This window comes from Barbus barbus, assembly GCF_936440315.1.
Source record: "Barbus barbus genome assembly, chromosome: 27".
NCBI lineage: Eukaryota > Metazoa > Chordata > Actinopteri > Cypriniformes > Cyprinidae > Barbus > Barbus barbus.
The window spans coordinates 19,873,088-19,895,045 of record NC_136755.1 but is presented as its reverse complement, the minus strand read 5'-3'; the positions used below and the strand labels follow the sequence as shown (position 1 = coordinate 19,895,045).

The following is a 21,958-nucleotide window of genomic DNA, read 5'->3' as shown; positions in this document are numbered from 1 at the left end:
AGCATCCAATAAGATATCGAGCACCTCAGACACACTGACAACACTGGTTAATGAGAGAATTTGTAAATCTATTTTAGAAGCTGTGAATTGAGCACAGCTCAGGTGCTTTATTCTCTATGGGACCGGCACTAATAGAGGAGCACATGCATGTCCATCTGTCCAGTCATGCAGCTGTACATTTACATTTATTCATTTAGCTGACGCTTTTATCCAAAGCGACTTACAATTGCTATATGTCAGAGATCGCACGCCTCTGGAGCAACTAGGGGTTAAGTGTCTTGCTCAGGGACACATTGGTGTCTCACAGTGGATTCGAACCCGGGTCTCTCACACCAAAGGCATGTGTCTTATCCACTGCGCCATCACCACCCCTGTAAGGTCTGCTGTAACCTTGCAGTAGAATCATAGCAATCATAAATGGGTCAACAGGCCACACAACACACTTACTCTGTACAAAACACTATAGTGTTTCTCACTTTCTTTCATCTTCACACAGATATGTTTTATGGCCAGTTTGGTTGTGTCATTTGCATTAACACACAATTTCCCCTTTAGACTTATTTTTCTACATTTATTGTTTCTGTTGCCAATAGTTTCCCATACAAGTAGGAAAAATATATTAAATGAGATTTCCCTCTATAGTTACAGTACAAACTATTCTTAGATTTTATTCCAAACTAATTAAAGATTTTTAAATTTTACTTAAGCCCATTATTTTAATATGAACTTTGCTATATACACTTACATGACTTCTTCTTATGAACTTTAGGAGAAATCTGTAAGCCATAATAGTACTTGTGTCTCCTGATCAATGAAAAACAATATTTGGACAATAAAAGGATCTAAATCAGTCTAGTTCCTAATCTGTTGCATTTTCATTCAATTTCTTTTGCATTTGAAAGTTATTTGAAAGTTATTACTGCACTGTCCCAAACGTCTGTCATTAAATCATCACAGAAGTGAATTATTATATATTCCAGTTTTGAATATCGCTCAACTTCCTCTTTTCTAACACCTCTCTCTGTTGTTTGTAGGTGTAACATTCAGGAGTATATCTGGAACAAGGGCTCCAGGTGCGAGTCAGTCATTTCAGATTTCCAAGTGATGTGTATAGCAGTGGGCGGAGCTGCCATCATGTTGCTCCTCCTCTTTATAGTTGTAGTCTTTTTCTCCAAGAGGATGCACGTGCTTAAGACTGAAAACAGACGACTTCGCAAGCACAGGTGACACTCGCATGTAAAAACACAATTTTTATAGAGTCTTAGTTTAAGATCTGATGGTTTAAATATCAGTTGATTGAGCTGAATACACTGTTGCACATACACGCTGGAGTACAATAAAATGTACAGTGTTAACATGGGCTTTGAACACAATGATGTCACCCTTTTTTGCTAAAAGTAGGCCAATCTGACAGTGCTACACGAGAGAGAGTGACCTATATACCGTGCAGCCAAAGGCATTTAAACACAGTTCAAGAGAGGGGTGAGATGGAGAGCAGAGGAGTGGAAGAGAAGGGAGAATAGGAGGGGAGCATAGTGATGAAGACAAGATGACAACAGTTCAAATTAATTTAGGTTGAGTTTTAACTGCTCATCAGGACCATCTGCTGCAGGTAACACCTGTGTGCATGTGTGCGTGTAGCAGAAACAACTTGAGCTTTTAATCCACTGAATGCATAGAGTAATAATGTCCAAGCCACTTTCTGTTTCTATGATCCTTTTCTGAAGGATCATGTGACACTGTTGACAGGCGTAATTGCTGCTGAAAATTCCACTTTCCTATTACAGGAATAAATTATATTTTAAATATAATAAGATAGAAAACAGTTTTTTTAAATTGTTGTCATATTTCACAATATCCCTGTATTTTTACTGTTTTTGATCAAAGAAATAGAGTTTTGGTGAGCACAAAGGCCAGCGACATGCAGTGACAAAGTGACATGTTCCAGTTTATTTCAGTGGAGAACTGGCGATTTCCGGCCACATGACCAATGGTGACAGGATGTGGGCATGTCCAGGGCATGCAGCAGATTTTTAACTTTATGCAATATATTGATAGTTTTTGTTGATTATATGATATATAGTTTAGCACTGGTGCAGTTCAATTTGAAAGTTTTCTCTAAGCAATGTTCATTATTAGGGACAAGAAAACTTGCAATTTTTCAAATTCAGATGATGTTTTTTTATTATTTAGTTTTATTTAAATTATTTTCTGTTGGTTTTTCTCTCTGTCTTTCAGTAAGTTCCGCCCAAAGTCGGAGCAGCACATTGATAACTTCTCGCTGTCCACCGCCGCAGAGGGCTCTCAGGCAAATGTAAGGAAACTGTGTGACACCCCGACTAACCTCCCCCATGCCCGTGCTTTGGCTTACTATGATAACATTATGTGCCAGGTAACTTTCCTTTCCTCTCTTCCCCTCTGTTTTCCTGTGCATGAGTACTGGAAGTATAAAGTGCTCACTCTCTCTTTCGATTTAGGCGGTATGCTTATTGTCTTATTCCTTTCTTCATGTTGGAATTCTTTCTTTTCCACTCTTCTTTATCATTAAGATGAGAAATAGAAACACCATCCTCTTCATCCCTCACTCTTTCCCTTACCTTCTGTCATTGACTCGCATGTGCCACCTAAGGTCATGTGAAGTACTACAGGCTGCATGAAGCATTGGAGAAACTGGATTATTTTATATGTTTCCAAACATACTGATCATATTCAAGTAGGGCTCACTGCAGCCCACAAGATCCAGGGGGCGTGGTTGGATCCACATCTAGGAGGTGGAGATTGGTAGGTTTAGGGGTGGAAATGGGTGGGTTTAGGGATCAGGGGGTGGAGATGGGTAGGTTTAGGTATGTGTAAGGTGGGAGGAGTTGGATCTGGATCCAACCACGCCCCCTGGATCTTGTGGGCTGCAGCGAGATGCTCCTCATTATATTAGCGGTTGTGTAGAGCGGTTGGGCAATCAATGCAATGTTTTTCCTACAGTTTTAGTCCTGACTTGTTTTATACAAGGTACAAAGAATATAGTCAATATCTCCTGAGGCTGAGGTGTCAATTAATTAAGAGGGCATAATATAATGAAGTACCAGAAGTGTGTCAGTAGAGTAATCCTCTCTCGCCACACCACTCCTTAGAAAACCATGAGCAGATACACATGGGAATATAAACCTAAAGAAGATCCCTGCAGCGAGGTAAGAGGACTCAATCTGATCTCCTCCCAATGCGCTTTGATACCCTGCTGATTCAAATAAAACGTTTTAATCCTGTAGCTTCATTATTACTCACCTTAAAAGTCCGCTATCGTGGTTAAAACACATCCTGAGCCTTTACTTACTATGAAATGACATAGACGAGTATTAATAGATTTAGAGGTTTAAAATAGACGCTTCCTCACCATAGTTGCTTTTGTGACTTTTTAGTGTGATTCCTGCAATTTAACATCCTGCTAGAGAGCGCAGTGTATCACTGTCAGCTGTTAACCTCCTCGCAGCATTCAAAGCACTAACAACATGGCGAACTTGAAGAAATTTGTGTTGACTACTGGTCAATATACTTTATTCTATTCATGATTCTAAGGAAATATCGGTACTATATAATTTACTGGTGGTATTATTATTATTATTATTATTGAATAATATATATTGTTTATTTGTATTGTCTGATATCAAATATCTAATTGTGCATTTCCTCTGTTACATGTAGATTAACGTTGCCATCATCTAAAAGCAAGTTAATCTTGATAACATAAAAACACAAATAATTTAATAATATGAATTGGTAAATATACTCTTAAAAAAATCTCTAATCTATAACATCTGTTTTTATACTGTACATTTTTACATAATGGTCAAAATTATGAGCAAATGAGACACTGAGGCACTTTGTCATAATTATGATATAAGAAATATTATGATATAGAATATATATATATATATAGGTGCATCTCAGAAAATTTGAATATGGTGAAAAAGTTTACATTTGAAACTTAAATGTAAATATTTCTAATATTTTGAGATAATAATTTTTGATTTTCATTAGCTGCAAGCTCTAATAATCAAAATTAAAACAATTTTTTTTTAGGTGTTTTACTTTACATGTAATGAATCTAAAATATATAAAAGTTTCACTTTTTGAAATGTTACAAGAAAAAATGAACTTTTTCACCATATTCTAATTTTCTGAGATGCACCTGTATGTATGTATATGTGTATATATATATATATATATATATAATTTGAAGTTATGAAATAAGTCCTTTATTCAAATTCATTTATTTTTTAAATTATTTGTTTGTAGTGATCAATTTTAATAAATGTAAAAAATAACATTTTATTTAGAAGAGATATTAAAGTGATTGGAATTAAAAGCTAGAAATATTGGTAACACTTTAGGGAACACTTATTTACTATAAACTACAACTTTTCCTTCAATAAATTTGCTGCTTATTAATAGTTAAATAGATATGTAGTTGTTAAGTTTAGGTCTTGGGTAGGATTAGGGATGTAGAATAGGTTCATGTAGAATAAGGCATTAATATGTGCCTAATTAGTACTAATAAATGGCTAATATTCTAGTAATATGCATGCTAATAAGCAACTAGTTAAGAGACCCTAAAATAAAGTGTTACTGAAATATTTCACAGCTTATTGAAGTTAAAGGTCACACTTTATTTTAAGGTCCGATTTTCACTTTAACAAACCATTAACTGACTTTTGCCTCAAACTCCTAATTTGCTGCTTGTTAATAGTTAGTAAGGTAGTTGTTAAGTTTTGGGTAGGATTAGGGATGTAGAACATGGTCATGCAGAATATATGCTTTATAAATACTAGTAAACAGCCAATATGTTAATAATAGGCATGCTAATAAGTAACTCGTTAAAGGTGAGAATTGGTCCTAGTGTTACCAAATTAAACTTAATATTGAAGCATCCCTAATTAATCTCACTAGCGATTTACAAAAATAACTGCCTTTTGATATCATGACATTGACAGTTTATGAACAGATGGATGAAAAAAGGGAGAAACATTTCAACTTTGTGTGAAAAAGATAGTTTCTCTGTGCTCCCATCTGGGGGTCATCTTTCAGAGTAGATTATCATGAATAAATGTTCCACAAACAGACTCCAACCTATTCCTTCAGATGAGCATGTAACATTTGATCTTTAAAGGAGGACCAAACAGCGGTCTTACTGATATTCACCTTTTACCCTGCAGTACCTGGTGAACCTTGAACTTGTCAGATCCTGTTCTGCTGCATTTTGATTTAGGCCATTTGTTTATTCTGAGGTCTAGTTTCTGATGATCTTTTGGTTGTGTGGGCGTTGTATTGCCTTCACAAATGAAATTTCTTCACCTCGTTCAACTCTGCCGGTCCATTCCCCCAGTGATTTCATAGTGGAAGAGACTCTTTTATGATTAAAAGAATTTGACAGCTTCACTGTGCAACAGGGAGCAGAAATAGAGCAAGACTGAGATGAGGCAAGAAATGAGGGCTGATTGATGACAGAACATAGACGAAAGAGCTATGAAAATATCCCTAGGTGACTTTGCTTTCTTGTGAGTTGTTTACTTGTCTTACTGCCTCCGGGGAGAATTTATTTGACATTTTCTCTCTTGAGAATGAGAATTTACACATGTCTGATTTCAGCAGCATGAATAGTCTTCTTTTCTTTCCTCCCCATGGCATGTACAATCATTGCCTTTGTGGTTCCAAAAGGGATATCACAGGTAGCAAGAAGTATAAAAAAAGCTTTGCTTTTAAGCAAATTATTTTAATGACAAGCATTAGTGCACAGCAGTAAACATTGCTTAATGCCTTCTAAATAAGGTTTACTGTTAGTGCTGGTTATACAGTTTATGTAACCATAATGCTTATAGTGTGTTGACGTCTCTTGCGAAATAGTAAAAACTGCCGATATCCCTTGAAATTCCTGGTTGTGGATCAGTTTATGCTTTGAAGTTTACCTTTTACTACACTCAGCTGTGAAGTAAAAACTGAATCCAGATCCATGCACTCACCTCATTAACAGTTTTGTTTGTTATGGTGCCTTGTTTACATCTGGTATTAACATCCGGTGATCCGACAAGCAGCTTGAGGTGTAAACTGCATTCAGTGCATCTTGAAAATGCACTCAATCTTCATATGTAACATCCCATTTCCACCAAAGTTTTGACAGAAAAAATAAAATTGAAACACTAAGAATCTCATAACTGTCTTTTGATCTCATAATTATGACTTAATTATGAGAGAATTATGATGTTAATTATGAGATTCAAATGTGACTAAAGCCAAAACTGACATACCATCTTATAATTGACTTTGAATGTCAATTTAGACTTTTAATCTCATAATTCACTTGGTATAATGTCAATCTTGACATTTGGCATAATTTTGAATCTTTCATGATTGACCAGGTCATAATTATGAATTCAAAAGTCAAAACGGACATATTAAATCAGTCTTGAGATAGTATGTAAATTCGGACTTTTTGATCTCATTATTGTCTTTGTCAATAATGAAAGTCAAACTTTTGCCAAATGTCAAGGCTGATACACCAAGTGAATTATGAGATACCAAGACTTTATTATGAGATCAAAAGTCAAAATTGACATTCAAAGTCAATTATGAGAATACTGATATTTTGGCAAACATCTTGTGACAAAAGTCAAAATTATGACAGTCAAAACTCTCATAATTGACTTGTTACAAAGTCATAATTACAAAATATGTCATCTTCAAGCCATAAATTGAAATTGAAACAGTTATCATCATTTTAAATTGTCTTAATTGTCTTATTTTAACTTTTCATAATTGATTATTTTTCTTCTGTTGATAGAAATGGACTTCCAAACAGACAATTTAAGTCACAGACTGGCATAATGCATAATTGCACAAAAAATAGAGGCTTACCTAAATATGACAGTTTTATCATTTACTCTCCCTCATTCCGTTCCATTCAGTCATTAAGGGGCTGTCAAGCTCCAAAATGAACCACAGCTATCAGAAATAGTCCATATGATAGCTTTATGTGTGTGATTGCATTGGAAGTGGTCACGGGAGACACATTTGAGATGTTAATGCCAGGTGTAAAAGGGTGGAGTGAAATATTTAGTTATTTTTCCCCCTCATTGTCATCTTGTGTGTATGTGTGTCGCTCTGCAGGATTGCACTTGCAAAGAAGACCCATGCAAATGTCCCCCTAAAGAGGACGAGTCTTTGAACAACCAGAACTCGCTCACACCAAAACTGGAAAACGACAAGGCCGCCACAGAAGACAATGCGGAGGAGGTAAACTCAATGCAGAACAACGTGTAGTAACACCCTTTTGCCACAAGCTGGCGCTGTGACTGTAGCAAGACACATTTGACACCTTGAAATTGCTAAAATACCCTAATTAGTGGACTAAACATTTACATGGCACGCTTCCTTGCATTCACCTCAAGATGGCTCAATGTGGGCTTCAAAACACAAACCAAGCACTGAACTAGCATGCTAACTTATGTTTGTATTCTGTCATCATCACACGGTGGAGTTCTTACAGCCAGAGTACCTTACCAGCACATTGGCGTTGCCACATTCACCTTGTCCTTGCTTGCTGTCCCTACTGATGTCACGCTGCATCGTGTTATGTCAAGCTTTGTTATACTGTGTTCCGCTAAGTCACGCTACGCTATGAAACACTTCACCCCACAACCCAAAGGTTTAGCTGCCAGGTTTTCAACCTTTGACCTTCAGTCTTTACCGCTGTCACCTTCTGAACTCCTGTCTGTCCTGCCTTACTCAAGTCAGCATGCATTGGTGTTCTTTCATATAAAATACAAAACATCTGTGGGAAATAATGTAGCTATTTAGACTGTGTAAAAAATAATAATATTGAGATTTGTAGATGTTTGTTGACTTATTCAGTGCGTATGTCTGAATATATATATACAAATACTGCTTGGATTAATATTTATATGCAGTATAATACAATTTGAATGCTCATTGTGTCTTGAAACTAATGGATTTCTAATTATTTTGGTGTATTGAATTTTAAAAAAAATTTTATTCATTTTTTTTTAAAGCAAATGAAAATAAATAAAGCCAGTTTGTTTGGAATAAAACATTTTACCAGTACCAAATTGAGTGCCAGTGTATTCCTGAACTACACTGCTCTTTTCCCCTTCACTGCTCCTCCTCACTCTTTCTTTGCATCTGTGCATGGCTTTAGCGTTCCTCAGGTACTGCTAACCACACTGGACATTTCACCCTCATATCAATGCTTAATTGTAAGACTGTCCTGACTTTACATATTTGGGTTTGTATGACAAACCGTGAATACTTTTCATGACATTTGCCATTTGCTGTCCAGTCTGGCTGTGAGTTGAAAAATGGCTACAGATTCAAATAACAGAACTAAATGTAAAACATGTCACTGTTTATAAGTGGCAATTTTCCTCTTTTTAAAATTAATTTTATTGATTTACAATTTATAATTGATTATATTTTACAAAATTATTTTAGATTTCTTTTATAATATATATATATATTTAAGAATGTTAAAAAAACTTGGGTTCTGTAAGATTTATTTGAAAAAATGATACTTTTATTCAGCAAGGATGCATGAAATTGAAAAGACTTTTACACATTGTATTTTAGATGCATGCTGTTCTTTTGAACTTTCCATTCATAAGAGTCCTTAAAAAGTGTAATGTTTTCCTCTATATACTGTATGCAGCAATGATTTCTATTAGAATGATTTCTGTAAGATCTTGTGACACTTAAGAAAATTCGGCTAAATTAATTTTAAAATGTATTAAAATGGAAAAGCAGTTATTTTAAATTGTATTAATATTTCACAATATTACTCTATGTACTGTATTTTTGATCTAAGAAATGCAGCCTTGGTGATCATAAGAGACTTAAACTAAAATCTTACTGATCCCAAACCTTTGAACGTGAATATAGTAGAACTGTAACTTTGCTTTGTGCTTAGTTGCTTATCGAGTCTGCCATCACTCATTGATAGTTATACTCACAAATTAGCGTAAGTATTCTGCCCATAAATTGCTAACAAAACAAAAAAAAAGATTAAGCTAGTACCAAAGTTTCCCACCTAAACATGACCCCTTAAGTTTGAAAAGCTGCTTTCCTCTAAAAGTTTATTCAAAGAGCAGAAACTGGGCTTTTGAATCTAATCGGTTTAAGAATTGAATTACTGATACAACAATTAGTCATTTAAATTGAATTTGGTGACTAATGCTAGATTTTTGCATAGCAATTATATGCAGACTAGACAGAAACTAGCGGGCACTCAGTCTAGTAAATTTGACAGCCACAAAATAAGGTATTACAAGGGTTTTGAAAAGATTAAGCACCCCTCTACTTTAACAAAGGATTGCACTTCACTTGCGCTCTGTATTAATTCAGCTTGGTAATACGAGATCCATTCCTGCAAGCTGATTACTTGCTCATGGCCAGCTCATAGTTTGTGCCAGGTTGGTGTCAACACTCAAATCACTCGATAATGCTCACAAAACAATGGCTTTATAGTTTCCTCTATTCACTGACTTTTAAATAATTTTAGTGCCGGGAGGGAGTTGTCATCAATTTATTTGTTAAATTCTTTATGCTTTTTCTTTATGTATGGCTTTACCATGTGTTTGTCTGTGTAATTGTGTTATTTTCTTTCTTTTCTGTTTGTGTTGTTATGCTTGTGTACTTGTACCTGTGCCTTTGTATGTGTGTATATGTCCAGGGTGGTGTGACCATCGACTTAGAGTTGCTTCTCCCCAAAGAAGTGAAAATGCTCCCTGAGACAAGCCCCCCACTGCACTACAACGTCTTTCTCTACAAGCTCCCCAAATCCCCTAAAAAGTCCCCTGTGCTGCGCCGGCCTCCTGGCAGATCTGTACAGGAGAGGCCTCTGTCCCAGCTCTGCCCCAGACGCAGCTCTGAACCCAGCTACAGCCCCATTAGCACACGTTCCCTTCCGGGAGTGCTGTCCGGCTCATCCAGCCCTCACCTGGGCACGGCCTACACACCTTAACACCAGTGCAAGCTTCAACACTGACTGATGTACAACTAAAGAAATGGCAAATTTATCCCACATGCGACTTGACCGTGACAAATTTAAGAGACTCTGATTGGCAATGAGTGAGAGTCTTGTGGATGAACAAGACATGGATTGGGAGGCAGGTTAAAAGCATTGGCCTTGACAGAAACAAAACCACACAGCAGCACAATAAAGGTTAGTAGATGATAAATGGTGAGATGAAGTAGAATTGTTGTGCAACTATATAAAGGGAAAATAAGTCAAGAAACTGTTCATTTTGAAATTACATTGATGTACACAAACATTGATGTCAGATGTGTGTTATGGTGCCAAGTTTTATGTTTTATATTTTGTCAAACCGCACATTCATATTCATACACATGCATTCACAGAATTGATGGAACCTGTAAACATTCAGGGCAAACAAACAGCTTGACAACTATTATTATTAACAAGGTGCTTTTTGTGTGTTTTTCATGTTAGATTAATACTTTCACTAAGAATAAAGATTTTTAGAATTGTTTAGATCTGACATTGTTGTTATTGGTTCCTTGGACAAAATGGGGTCATTTTTGAAAAGGCAAAAAAGCAATGCAAGTTGTGGTTGCTATTTTCCATGGAATCCCAGAACCACACTGTAAAGGGAAAATTCATGGTAGAAAAAAAATTATTGAATTTTTCCTGAGCCCAAGTGCAATTTTTTTTTTCTCTTGCTTTGATTTTTTTTCTCTACTGAAAAACGTTTCAAAAGACAACATGAGAGCCAAAAAAAAAAAGTCCTGTACTTCAACATGAAAAACAGTGTTCGTTCCTTGCTCAGCCTACATGCTAAGAATTTGTTCTTTCTCCAAAAAAAAACAACAACGCATATGTATATGTAACTTGATTTAACAATTTGTAAAACCTTGTATTATTCAATAAATCAACAGAAGTAGGCATTCAATTTTATGCTTATTAAAATAGTGCCACTTGTGGCATGCTAAATGTTAGCTAGCCATCTTTTTTTTTTCTTGTGTTGCATCTTGAAGGAAAATAGTTTTTTGAAAATTTACAGAGAGAACAAAGCTCTCAAAGAAATATTTTTGGGAGAGAAATATGTTTTGGAAAAAAAATATTTGGACTCAGGAAGGATCAAACACATTTTACAAAACACAACGTATCAAAATTTAAGTTCAGAGTTGTCTTGAATGTGCAGTGTGCATGTGAAGACTGACGGATGTATGCTGATAATCGAAACTAATACCATGTTCTCTAATCAAGTCCTCTACAAAACACTTCAATGCTAAGAGTGTGTTATTCTGTTCAAGCCAAAACCATCTTACAAAGAAAAACTGGGTCAGTTGCTCTCCCAGCGTTCACTCCATCAAAGCAAGTCAAAAGCAAGGGATGGCATGAACAGACTGCTGAAATAAAAGAGTAAAGGGCTCTTGAGCTCACTACTAAGACAAAAAGATTTCTGACTGGCAACAAACATGTATTGGGTTAGCCTTTTTCATGTTTACATGCAACAAGATACATCAATAATGTTCAATACTAGATTCCAGTCACTTCCCATTGCAGAGTGCACTTTCTGACCTCTTCTCCTAATCATCCTCTCTATGACCTGTTTATGAGTACAGTTTGAGAGAGAGAGTGGAAAAATGTGCAATAGACTTGAAGTCTCTCCAAAAGACCTGACTCAACATGAGCATCCCTGTTTTATTTACAGACATTTACTGCAGGATGTACGTGTAGTAATTCTGTGGTTCTTTGTGCCTGAAGCACAAACACTGCTCTGAATACCAGTTTGAATGATTGAAATGAAGCATATTGATTTAATTGAGACAGCTCCAGTAACCCGTGCAGAAAGGCGGACACACTCATATTAGACAAACCTAAAACAGAACACAACCAGACACTACCATCATATGGCCATATTAGGGCAGTGGTACACTTAACAATGATACATCAGCACACAACAGAATGTCAATTGTATAATACACTATAATCTGTTATATTTTGTTTGCTAATACGAATACATGGCGCAAAACTTGCATAGGGAATCTGCTTGAGGACAGACTCAGAATAGTAAAAATTCACTTTTCACAGTAAGGAAAAAAAAAACTGATGTGACATGGGGAACAAACCCTAAGTACACGAAATACCTAAAGATTGTTCCCAGATGTTCCCTATACAGTTTGACCAAGCTTTAATTAAGTGAACAACTCCATATCTAGGTGTGTAGTGCAGATAACACAACTCTATAAAAGGTAGACATGTAAACAACTAGGTTTCAACTAGTTTAGTTTGGAAATTATAGCAGCTTTTTTATTATTAAAATTGTGTTACGGTGTATACAGTGCTAAAAGAAAGCTGTTTTTTACTTTCACAAAATTATATGTAAGAACTAAAACTAAACTAGTTTATGTATCAAAATGTTTCAGAAACAGTGAGAAATACATCCTAACATAGAAACAACCAGTCAAATCTTCCTCAACGTAATCATCGTTGTCATCATTCTCAGTGCAAACTGAAGAGCTATTTAGGAATATAAATTAATTGAGTGAAATTAGACACAATATTAGAGGATTGCATAGAATTACAGTGCAAAAGCAGTTTTCTATTTGCTTGTAGCACATTTGCTAAGTCATAGTGTGTAATTACAGGTACAGAAAGTATAGTGCAATTTTGTATTAGTACTGGCCATGTAGAAAAGGCAAGTATTTGTGTGTGTTCAGGCATCAGATTTTGTGTTGTGACCATAAAGGATCCAAATCACCAAGATCATCCTTTTTTGGCACCCCCTGTTGACTGTCGTCGTTTTTGATTGCGCTGTGCATGGTATCCTGACTACCGTTGACTGCATATGCACAGTTGTTTTCATGGGAATTATTTTGGGACTGAATGCTGAGATTATCCACCTTGTTCTGGAGAGAATCCAGAATTGCAGTGGAATCATATCTTGGTGGTGCAGCATTTGATGTGGAAACTTGAACAGGTGATGGAGTCGGTATGAGGGTGCTGCCAAGTGAAGGTGGAACAGGATTGTCCATCACTGGGGCAACTGCTTGTCCAGGCGTGCACATGGGTTGTCCCCCGGGTCTATTAAACATGGTGTTGAATTGAGATGGAATGGTCTGTTGGCCCATGTGTGTTGGTGCAAATGAATACACATTACTTTGTGGAGGTATAGCTCCTGGTTGCATTTGGGATTGACTAAGTGGACGAGGGCCAAAAGGAACTTGGGAATTTTGGCTCAAGGGTGCCTGTGGTAAGACTTGAGACCCTGGATGTACTTGGTGGGGTGCAGGAATTTGTTGCGCTTGTGAAGATGGGAAAGATGTGGCGGCATAACTCATATAAGGCTGAGGCCTGTTTTGTGGAAGTTGTCCGGAGTGGAACTGATTGGAAAGAGTGGACTGAGGCTGAACTTGCCCTGGAATGAGGGCACCCTGAGGATGGGACACTGTCAGTTGGCCTGGTGGACCAAGCTGGGGTTGGGTATGTGGAAATAATGCTGGCCGGTAACCTGAGGGAAGGCCAGACTGTTGCTGTGCTTGGCCTGGCATTGGAGGCTGGACTTGCCCAGGTGGATAGGGCGGAAGGATTTGCCCAGGAAATGCACTTCTTGGTATGGTTGAGGGGATGCTTTGTCTAGGCTGGGTGGTAAAGTTTTGGCATGGTGCTCCCTGTATGATCTGCTGGACAGAGGAAGACTGAGGCATGCCGGTCGGCATCTGCTGCCCTAGAGAGTTTGGCAAGGATACTTGCGGTTGTCCTGGTAAACCAGGCCTAATTGAATTTTGGGGAATCTGTCCCATTTGTGGAGGCACAGAATAACCCCCTGTAACCGCAATATGCCCACCTTGCTGCCAGAGAGCTGGATTGTACCCTTGAGCAAGCACCTGTGGGGTGGTCGATTGGGCAGGTCTTACCTGGAACTGCTGGGGTGACGGCCCAGGGATTTGCAGAGGTACAGAGGGCTGGCCATAAGGAACCTGTGGGAGATGGTGGGCCAACTGTTGCCTGAGCTTTGGATCTGTAGTGGGAAACTGGGGGTTAGGAAACTGAGTTGGTGGAAAAGGGTTTGCCCTTTGTGGCCAGCTAACAGGAGTTCCACCATGAGGAATAGGATTGGAAACTACTGGAACTCGAGGCAAATTCAGATTTGGAGGGAGGCTTCGTAGTTCTTGTGGGAGATCTTCAAAAGAAGCAACAGAAGGACCTACAGACTCAAGACTGGAAGGGCCAAATCTACGACCAACAACTTTCTGGCCGACCACAGGGTTTTGGGCAGCAGGTCTAGGAGGCGGCCGTTTTCCCATCTCCCTGCAGATAAAGCATGTGGTGAGAAAAATGGATGGAATCTGACATGGAATACCTTGAGTATTGAGTTGTAATAGTCTACTAGTTAATTAATTCAGCTGATAAGTAGGTGGCAGATTAAATCCAAACAGAGACTAACTCATATCTTCACATACAAAATCCATTCAAAATATCATATTCCACCTGAGACAACTTACTTTTCCAGCAAAGCAACTAATCCATTCAAAATATCATATTCCACCTGAGACAACTTACTTTTCCAGCAAAGCAACTTGCTCTCTCTCTCTGGTTTGGCAATAGGACTTTGTTGTGTCCAACAGGGTGGAGGTCTTCTTGTCCAGATCCTGGTAGAAGTCTTTTCCCTCCTCAGCCTTCTTCATCAAGTCCTCATATGCCTCAAATGAGGAAATCAAGGCCTGCACAGTGCTGTTCCATCTTCAGGACAAAATGAGAGGTTTACACAATGCTACAGAAATAGATACTAACTTTAAAATTCTCAGTTATTTAAATGTGAAAATACACAAACACATACTGTTGCTCTGTGAGCGTGAGTGTCTTGCGGACAGGGGCGTACTGTACATTGGCTTCTGTTAGGGCTTTCAGGATGTTATCCTGGGCAACCAAGTTTTGTTCTATATATGCCTTCAGCTGATCATATTTCTTCAACTGTTCCGAAAACAATGTCTGAGGCAGAGAGAAATATAGAAGGAAAGAGATCGTTAGATTTTTTTAATGTGTCCTGTCATTTGTACTGCCTTTTCTTTATCTCTTTGTGCTGCTCTGCTGTCGATTCATTTTGAACAGTTTCAGTTGGTTATTAACCTTCATCTCAGCACGATCTGTGGTTACAAGGACTCCAGTGATGTCATCTTTATGAATAAGGTCACGAAACTGGCTCTCCAATGAGATCCTCTGCTTTCGCATTTCATCAACTTTGCCAAGAATAGTCTTCATCTTTTGCAGGGATGACATTTCATCTTAGAGGAAAGGAAATAATCTTCAACATCTTTTGAATGGACTCACAACAGATCACTTCTATTTATCTTTCCTTCTTCTAAATGCGTAAGTGCACATGTGCATAAGTTAAAAGTTAAACACTTTTACCTTGACTGAGTTCTGGCTGGGGCAGGCTCTTTCGGAGTTCCTCAATAGATCCCTGTAACAGACGTAGGTTTGGTATGTGCTGGTTCATGGCTTTGTGGAGCTCGGTGTTAGTGTTGCTGGCTGCCTGATGAGCAGCCTCATATTTCTGCAACTCTTTTTGAATATCCTGAAAGACTGCAGACCTTGTCGGTAGTCCCTTCTGCCCCACTACCTCCATCAAACTCTTCTCCCCAGCCTCATCTTCCTCAAGGGCACTACGGACCTCATCCAGAGATGAACCCACATCGGTGTAAACATTAGATAGTGCTGCAACACACACATAATTGAATATCAACAAATCCATCAAAAAAAAAATTCAAACAACAATAGTAGATAATAGGAATTTGTTGGGTATTTGTTCAGAATTATCAAAGACAACAGTTTACAAACTACATAAAGAATTCTTGTTTTAACGTTGGACTGACTGATTAAAAAAAGAAACGTACCGCAAAATGTCAGAATGCACATTTAATTATCACAAAATTCATGTTTTTGTCCTTATTTTTAAATTTGTGTGTGTGTGTCCACTCTCACCTTGCATGGCCTGAACGAGGTTCTTGACAGTGTCTGGTCGTACACTGAGAAATGCACATTTTTCCAACAGCTCTTCAGGCAGAGATTTAAACATGTCTATTTTATGCACAGAGTCACTGCTTAGAGACTCCATAAATTTCCTGCACAGAGTACGAGAGAAAAGAGGAAAACATTTCAGCTACTGTACAAGCCTATAGACACACAGGGTAGATTTGCTTAGAGGTTAGTTCACCAAAAATAGGAAATTTAATCATTATTTGCTCATCAATCCTGGAAACCTGAAAGACTTTTTTTTAGGGTGAGTAAATGATGACAGAATATCCTGTATTAGTCAGTATTCGTTTTTGAGTAACTTACTCAAGGATTTGGTTTTTATCCTCTATTTTAGCCACAATGTCCCGAAGTAACTTTGCCTTCTCCTCACTAAGAGAGCGAAAAAGGGTAGAAAAAGACAGAACAATTACAAATATGAACTTTCTACTTAGACTTTAAACATTATAATAACATAAGCAAAGCATGTTCCTGATGCACCAGCTGACCTGTAAAGGGATGAGGCCTCATGAGTTGCCATGGGTACAAGTTTAGAGAAGAGGTCAGGACCAGTGACACTTTGATCAGTTAGGTTTATAGGCAGGGGTTTCACCAACGATGCACCTGCATGGCAGATTTCATAACAGTACAGGGTTCCTACACATTTTCCATTTCAAAATTCAATACTTTTCCAGACTCAAATTTCCAAACCTCTCTAGATTTTCAAACCATATTTAACATAAATGTTTCATAGAGCATTATTACTTATATTTGGTATATAGTAGTCATCTGTTAATATTTTTATTTTGAAGTGACAACATACAGAGTCTCTAATATAAAAATAAATAAATAAACTATTCACACGTGCATGGAAATGTTCTGCATGCTTACGCATAATTTCTAGTTTTATAAAACCTATTTCCTTTGTGTATCACAGCCATCTTACTATGAATAAAACAAGAGCATGGATGCACATGAATTAACAGATCTACCTGCTCAAACGTTTGCTGTTCTTATGGTAGTACCTCTAATATCAAAGCCTAATGTCCAATTTAATTTGCCAAGTTCAAGGGTCTATAAAAAAAGACTGGTACTGCATAGTCTGTGGTGGCCAAGAAATCACACCGCGAAATGAGCTGATGGCACAACAGGCTCAGTGTGCATTGTCCTATATGATAAATTTAATGGTTTATTGTGCGCACATAAAAGTCTACAAAAGGATAAATAAAAGTATATATTTTTTATTTTTGCAAAGGTCCTTGAGTTATGTAATACAGTGCTAAGAATATAGTGTGAAGAAACCCAAAATGCTTCTAACAAGGGCTGGGCAATTTGGCAAAAAATTTCAATCTTGATTTGACTGATTCTCGATTTTTTTTTAACTAGTCAACTTGAAAATGTAACTACAACATGATTCAAGTAACTTTTTCTTTATTAACCCTCTAGTTAAAGACAATTCTATTCCAAGAATAGCACATATGAAGTTGTCAACATGATGTAAATGTTAAACAAATCACTTGTTAAATATCTTTGCAGAAAAGATGCACGAACTATAACTACATCTTGTACAAACTTGTCTTATACATATTATGTGTTCAAAAATAATACCGAGGAAAATGCTTTAAAATCTCAAAAGTCAAGGTAATTCAAATTCAAAATGACTGAAGGTATAACAGCAGTAGACTATTATTAACTATACATGTTCTGTAAAAACAACAGCAGCTTTCAGCCTGTCACAATGATGCAAACATCAAATATCAGACATACAGTAGTGGTTCTTTACAGGTTTTTTATTCGCTTGCGCTGCTTTTCCATTGTCTATTTTATGTAAACATGGACGTGTCTGACTGTTGCGCTCACGTCTCTTGCAGCATCTCATGCATGAAACGGCGGTCTAAAAATACTGCGCTCAAGTTAAAAAAAAGTTCACTCCCATTTTCTTGCATGTTTTACCTATTCCACTGCCCGCGTCGCATGTTTGTCAACACAAAAGTGCATCCTGTGTGAATGGCGCTTATGGTCCTTCACATGTGAGCGATAATCACATGCTCTGACATGCGGTTAGATCATTCTTTTCTCTTTACTGTTATCATTGGCATCTTGCCAAAGTCTCTAATTCTAGCATTTGGTAATATTTCTATTCAAAATCACGATTTTCTATTATAAAAAACTAAATAGGTGCAAAAGTCTGGAAACACAAATATTTTTCCATACTTTGCTTTCTTTTTTCCATACTTTTCCAGACCTGGAAAACACTTAAATAAAATTCCATACTTTTCCAAACCCCATAGGAACCCTGACAGTACCAAAGGAAGCAAACATGAACAAAATAATGATTTTTAAATTTATTATAATTTATCCTAATAATAATTTATTATAATTTTTAAAAGAAATATTAGAGCTGCTAGTATACCTTTTACTGCAGCCAATGTGTCCAGATCAGGCACAGACTCATGGTAAATAAAGTCATTGTCTTTCTTAGCGGAGTTATATCTGAAACAGACAGAAAGTACAGTGAAAATTATCTCCAAATTAAAACATAACAATAATAATAATAAAATAATAATAATACATTCAAAGTCTTACTTTCCAGCAATCACATCCATTGTGAATTTCAAAGCTTCCTGTACAGATTCCGGTTGGCCCTGAAAAGGTCAATGAATAAACATGTAAATGTGCTTAATAAACAACCGGGTTGTGTGTATCTGTGTGCATGTGTTTGAGAATCTTTACCTTGCTCTGCTTAATTGCCTCATTAAGTTTGTCCAGGGAGGACTGAAAGTAAGCGACCTGTGGAGAAACAACAGGTGGCCTCACAATGTCATCAGAGGATATTACCCTCATATTCTACAGAGATGGACTGGAATTGAGAACCGCTGGGTTAAATGCAGAGCACAAATTCCGAGTATGGGTCACACTACTTGGCCACACGTCACTTCAAAATTCCAAAAAGAAACATGTTAAAACACACAAGCATGTACTTACTGCTTCTCCATACTTCTGCTGTTCCTCATACTGCTTTCCCATGTGTAACTAATGAAAATAAAATTATGTATGGTTTATGAAAATAACCAACAAGTTTATGAAAATGCATTGACATATGGTGAGTGTAGAGGTCTCACATGTGTGATGGCACTGAAGTAGCTGATCTTCATGTTGACGAGCTTTCTCCACTCTTTCTGAATCCTTCCCGGCACACATTCAGAATTATCCAACACCCTCAGACAATCCTTATAATAACCACACACCTGCAATCAGACATTACATTAGTGTTGATAGTGGCAAGTGAGTGACAAGAGTAAATCAAAGACCTGCTGTTATCCTGATAGATGAGCATATTATGTACAGAACTTCTTACCTGAGCACAAATCTTTGCTATTAAATGACTCTTTCTGTTGTCTAGCAAAGTTTTCTCCAGGAGACATTCTTGAGCTTGTGCCTTCAGAGAGAAGGATATAAAGGTTATAGAGGTTGTCTGAATCAAGTGTATTTTCCTAAGTAAGTTGGAAATTAAAACGCAGCATTTGTGTGGTGGACTTTGCGTTTACCAGCATGAGGCTGATGTTGACTGAGAGTGCCTGGCTGCTCATGTCAGAGCTGTAGCTGTGATTAAAATGGTCTCTGAGGTGAGTGAAAGCCCCGGCAGAACACTGGAAATGCGTACAGGACACTTTCATCCCCTTAACATATAAGCACAAAAAAGGAACAAAAGGTTAGCTTGAGAAATTTTAATTACTTATATTATTTTTTTAATGTTTCCTAATTGTTAATTTATTGATCTGTCAATTATTTTATGATATATCAGCATTAAAGGCTATATTCATGGCCAAACTCTTACAAATACTTTAATAAATCACAATAAATTAACAATATTATAATTTACAAAGAAACAAAAGCAAGTAAATAAAGAAAAATAACTATGTATAAATTATATACAATCATTCAATTGATATTTGACAACAATTCTAATTCTCTTCCCAGGAGAAACTTATTAAAAATAACCATTAATGTAATTCAAGTAAAAACATTTTTCTAGAATAATTTAAAGCAGGACATTCTAATAATATTTGTTTTACCGTTAAAGGAGACTTAGAAAAATCACAAAGGCAATTTTTCTCCTTTCAGTAAATATCACACACCAATGTCTAGATCTTACATTTATAACGGACTGACTTCACATAATTTGTTATGGATATATTTTATTCCATTCGCCACTTTTTGGCAAAAATAAAAGTCAGTATCAGTTTAACATTAGATGTTGATATTTCTAAATTAAGTGCTTTAGCAGTTCTATCTGCCTGTTCATTTCCTAATTGCAAATGTGGAGGTGTAAATGTGCATGTTCACCTCTTCAGATAGGCGGTTATCCACAGTTCCCAGCAGCGAGTGCAATGCACCTAAAATGCAGCAGAGGGATTGTTGAGGAGTTAATGTGCAAAAAAATTTACAATAATGAATATCTGTGCTAATGCTTTGATTGCATTTAACTCACCCAGGTTATACAGGACACAAGCCTGTTCATAATTAATATCCTCATGTGTGACATTCCTCTCTGAAAAGCCATCAGTCCTGCATGCAGAAAGAAAGCAGGAAAGCTATAATGGCATGACCACCAGACATCTTGGATACTGACAGTAGCAAGTATAGTCTCATATCAAAATGAGCACCGACTGCAACGTTTTACCATGTCACAGGCACTGCAGCCTCCTGGCCGGTTGCCATTGGAACACGACTCTGCAGAAAGTGCAGCTGACCACAGTATTTTCTAAGAGTGTTGCAACCCTCAAAATCCCTCGGGATGTTTACCACACTCTGAGAATGAGAGAGATTTTCAGTGCAATCTTCATCAACCTTTTAAAACTGCTTGCTAACTGCAACGATATGCCACAGTGTGCAACTACATTTCCCACAATCCCACTGATCACACCACTAACCGACCTGCCTAAGCTGCTCCAGCCTCTTCAGTGCCTCACTGTAGTTCCCTGGGTTCTCACCATAGTTTATTTGAATGTACTGGGACAAAAGAGAGGGAAAAGTATGTTGTCATCTTTTAATATACAGTATAAAACATCACGATCAGACAACATCCTAGTGTTGGCTCAATGCAAATGTGTAAAAATAAGGCTAGCAAATGTGCGGGTTTTCAAATGACCAGGTTACACAGGCCATATGCTTACAAGCACAAAGACCATCAGAAAATATCCATTTCACAATAACTTAACTGTTATTGAAAAGATATATAAGAAATATAACCATTAAAAGCATTTGTTAAAATAGTCAGCTAGTTGCTAAAGACGTCAAGACAGATCTGAGTCATTGTTGTTATGCAGTATTATACAGGAAAGATTACATCTTTTAAGATAAATCATATTAAATATCTTGTTAACATAAAATGCGGACAGTTATTGCGCAATATTTTCTTTATGTTTTACTTTAATCAAAATATTTAGTTTTCTTGAAAACACTATCTTGGCTTGTAATAATTTTATAGTTTTTTTTTTTAATCTCTTTCCACTCTGTTAACGTTAACCTTTTGTAAACTTGTACAGAAACACTTCCTTAAATCACAACACAGAAATACTACCCATTTTTATAAGTTTCGGAGCTCAAAGTGTAACTTAGTGCACAGGGATTGTCCTCTGGAGCTGATGACTGGATCTCACCTGTCTGACGGTGGGACTGAACTGAAACTCTCCCGCTTCCTTGAGCTCCAGCCAAATCATCGGCATCCTGGGAACGGCCTCCATTTTGCCACCACGAAGTCCTATTTCAACTTAACACAAGTTTTTGTCGATTTCATACAATTTGTTTGTAATTCTCCAAAAAGACGAAGCTAATTATGTCTCGATTTGCTCCGAAAACTTGCCTGACGCTCCCACCTTTGACTCTTCTTCACAACAAATACGTCACCGGAAGTAC

At 37.1% G+C, this 21,958-nt stretch overlaps 2 protein-coding genes across 3 annotated transcripts in view; one reads left to right on the top strand and one right to left on the bottom strand.

The window, feature by feature from the left end:
* Positions 1-11,131, top strand: part of LOC306846912 (uncharacterized protein) — a 27,734-nt gene extending 16,603 nt beyond the window's left edge. Inside the window, exons 3-7 of one of the 2 annotated variants that reach the window (XM_079380607.1) lie at positions 1,035-1,223; positions 2,239-2,314; positions 3,129-3,185; positions 7,156-7,281; positions 9,731-10,547. In XM_079380607.1, the coding sequence (XP_079236733.1) occupies positions 1,035-1,223; positions 2,239-2,314; positions 3,129-3,185; positions 7,156-7,281; positions 9,731-10,021 (739 nt within the window). In that variant the 3' untranslated portion in view covers positions 10,022-10,547. Of the gene's footprint in view, positions 1-1,034; positions 1,224-2,238; positions 2,315-3,128; positions 3,186-7,155; positions 7,282-9,730 lie in introns of both variants that reach the window. The other variant, XM_079380608.1, reaches the window with a different exon arrangement.
* Positions 10,352-21,958, bottom strand: LOC306846911 (tyrosine-protein phosphatase non-receptor type 23-like). Its single transcript, XM_079380606.1, has 20 exons — positions 21,703-21,958; positions 20,978-21,052; positions 20,724-20,851; positions 20,532-20,608; positions 20,387-20,436; positions 19,588-19,719; positions 19,398-19,478; positions 19,162-19,287; positions 19,025-19,072; positions 18,773-18,829; positions 18,626-18,684; positions 18,453-18,532; positions 16,549-16,663; positions 16,367-16,432; positions 16,010-16,149; positions 15,437-15,742; positions 15,155-15,309; positions 14,865-15,016; positions 14,588-14,767; positions 10,352-14,335 (listed from the first exon to the last, which is right to left on the bottom strand). Exons 1-20 carry the CDS (start codon positions 21,784-21,786, stop codon positions 12,748-12,750), a joined length of 3,699 nt encoding a protein of 1,232 aa, XP_079236732.1. The 5' UTR covers positions 21,787-21,958; the 3' UTR covers positions 10,352-12,747.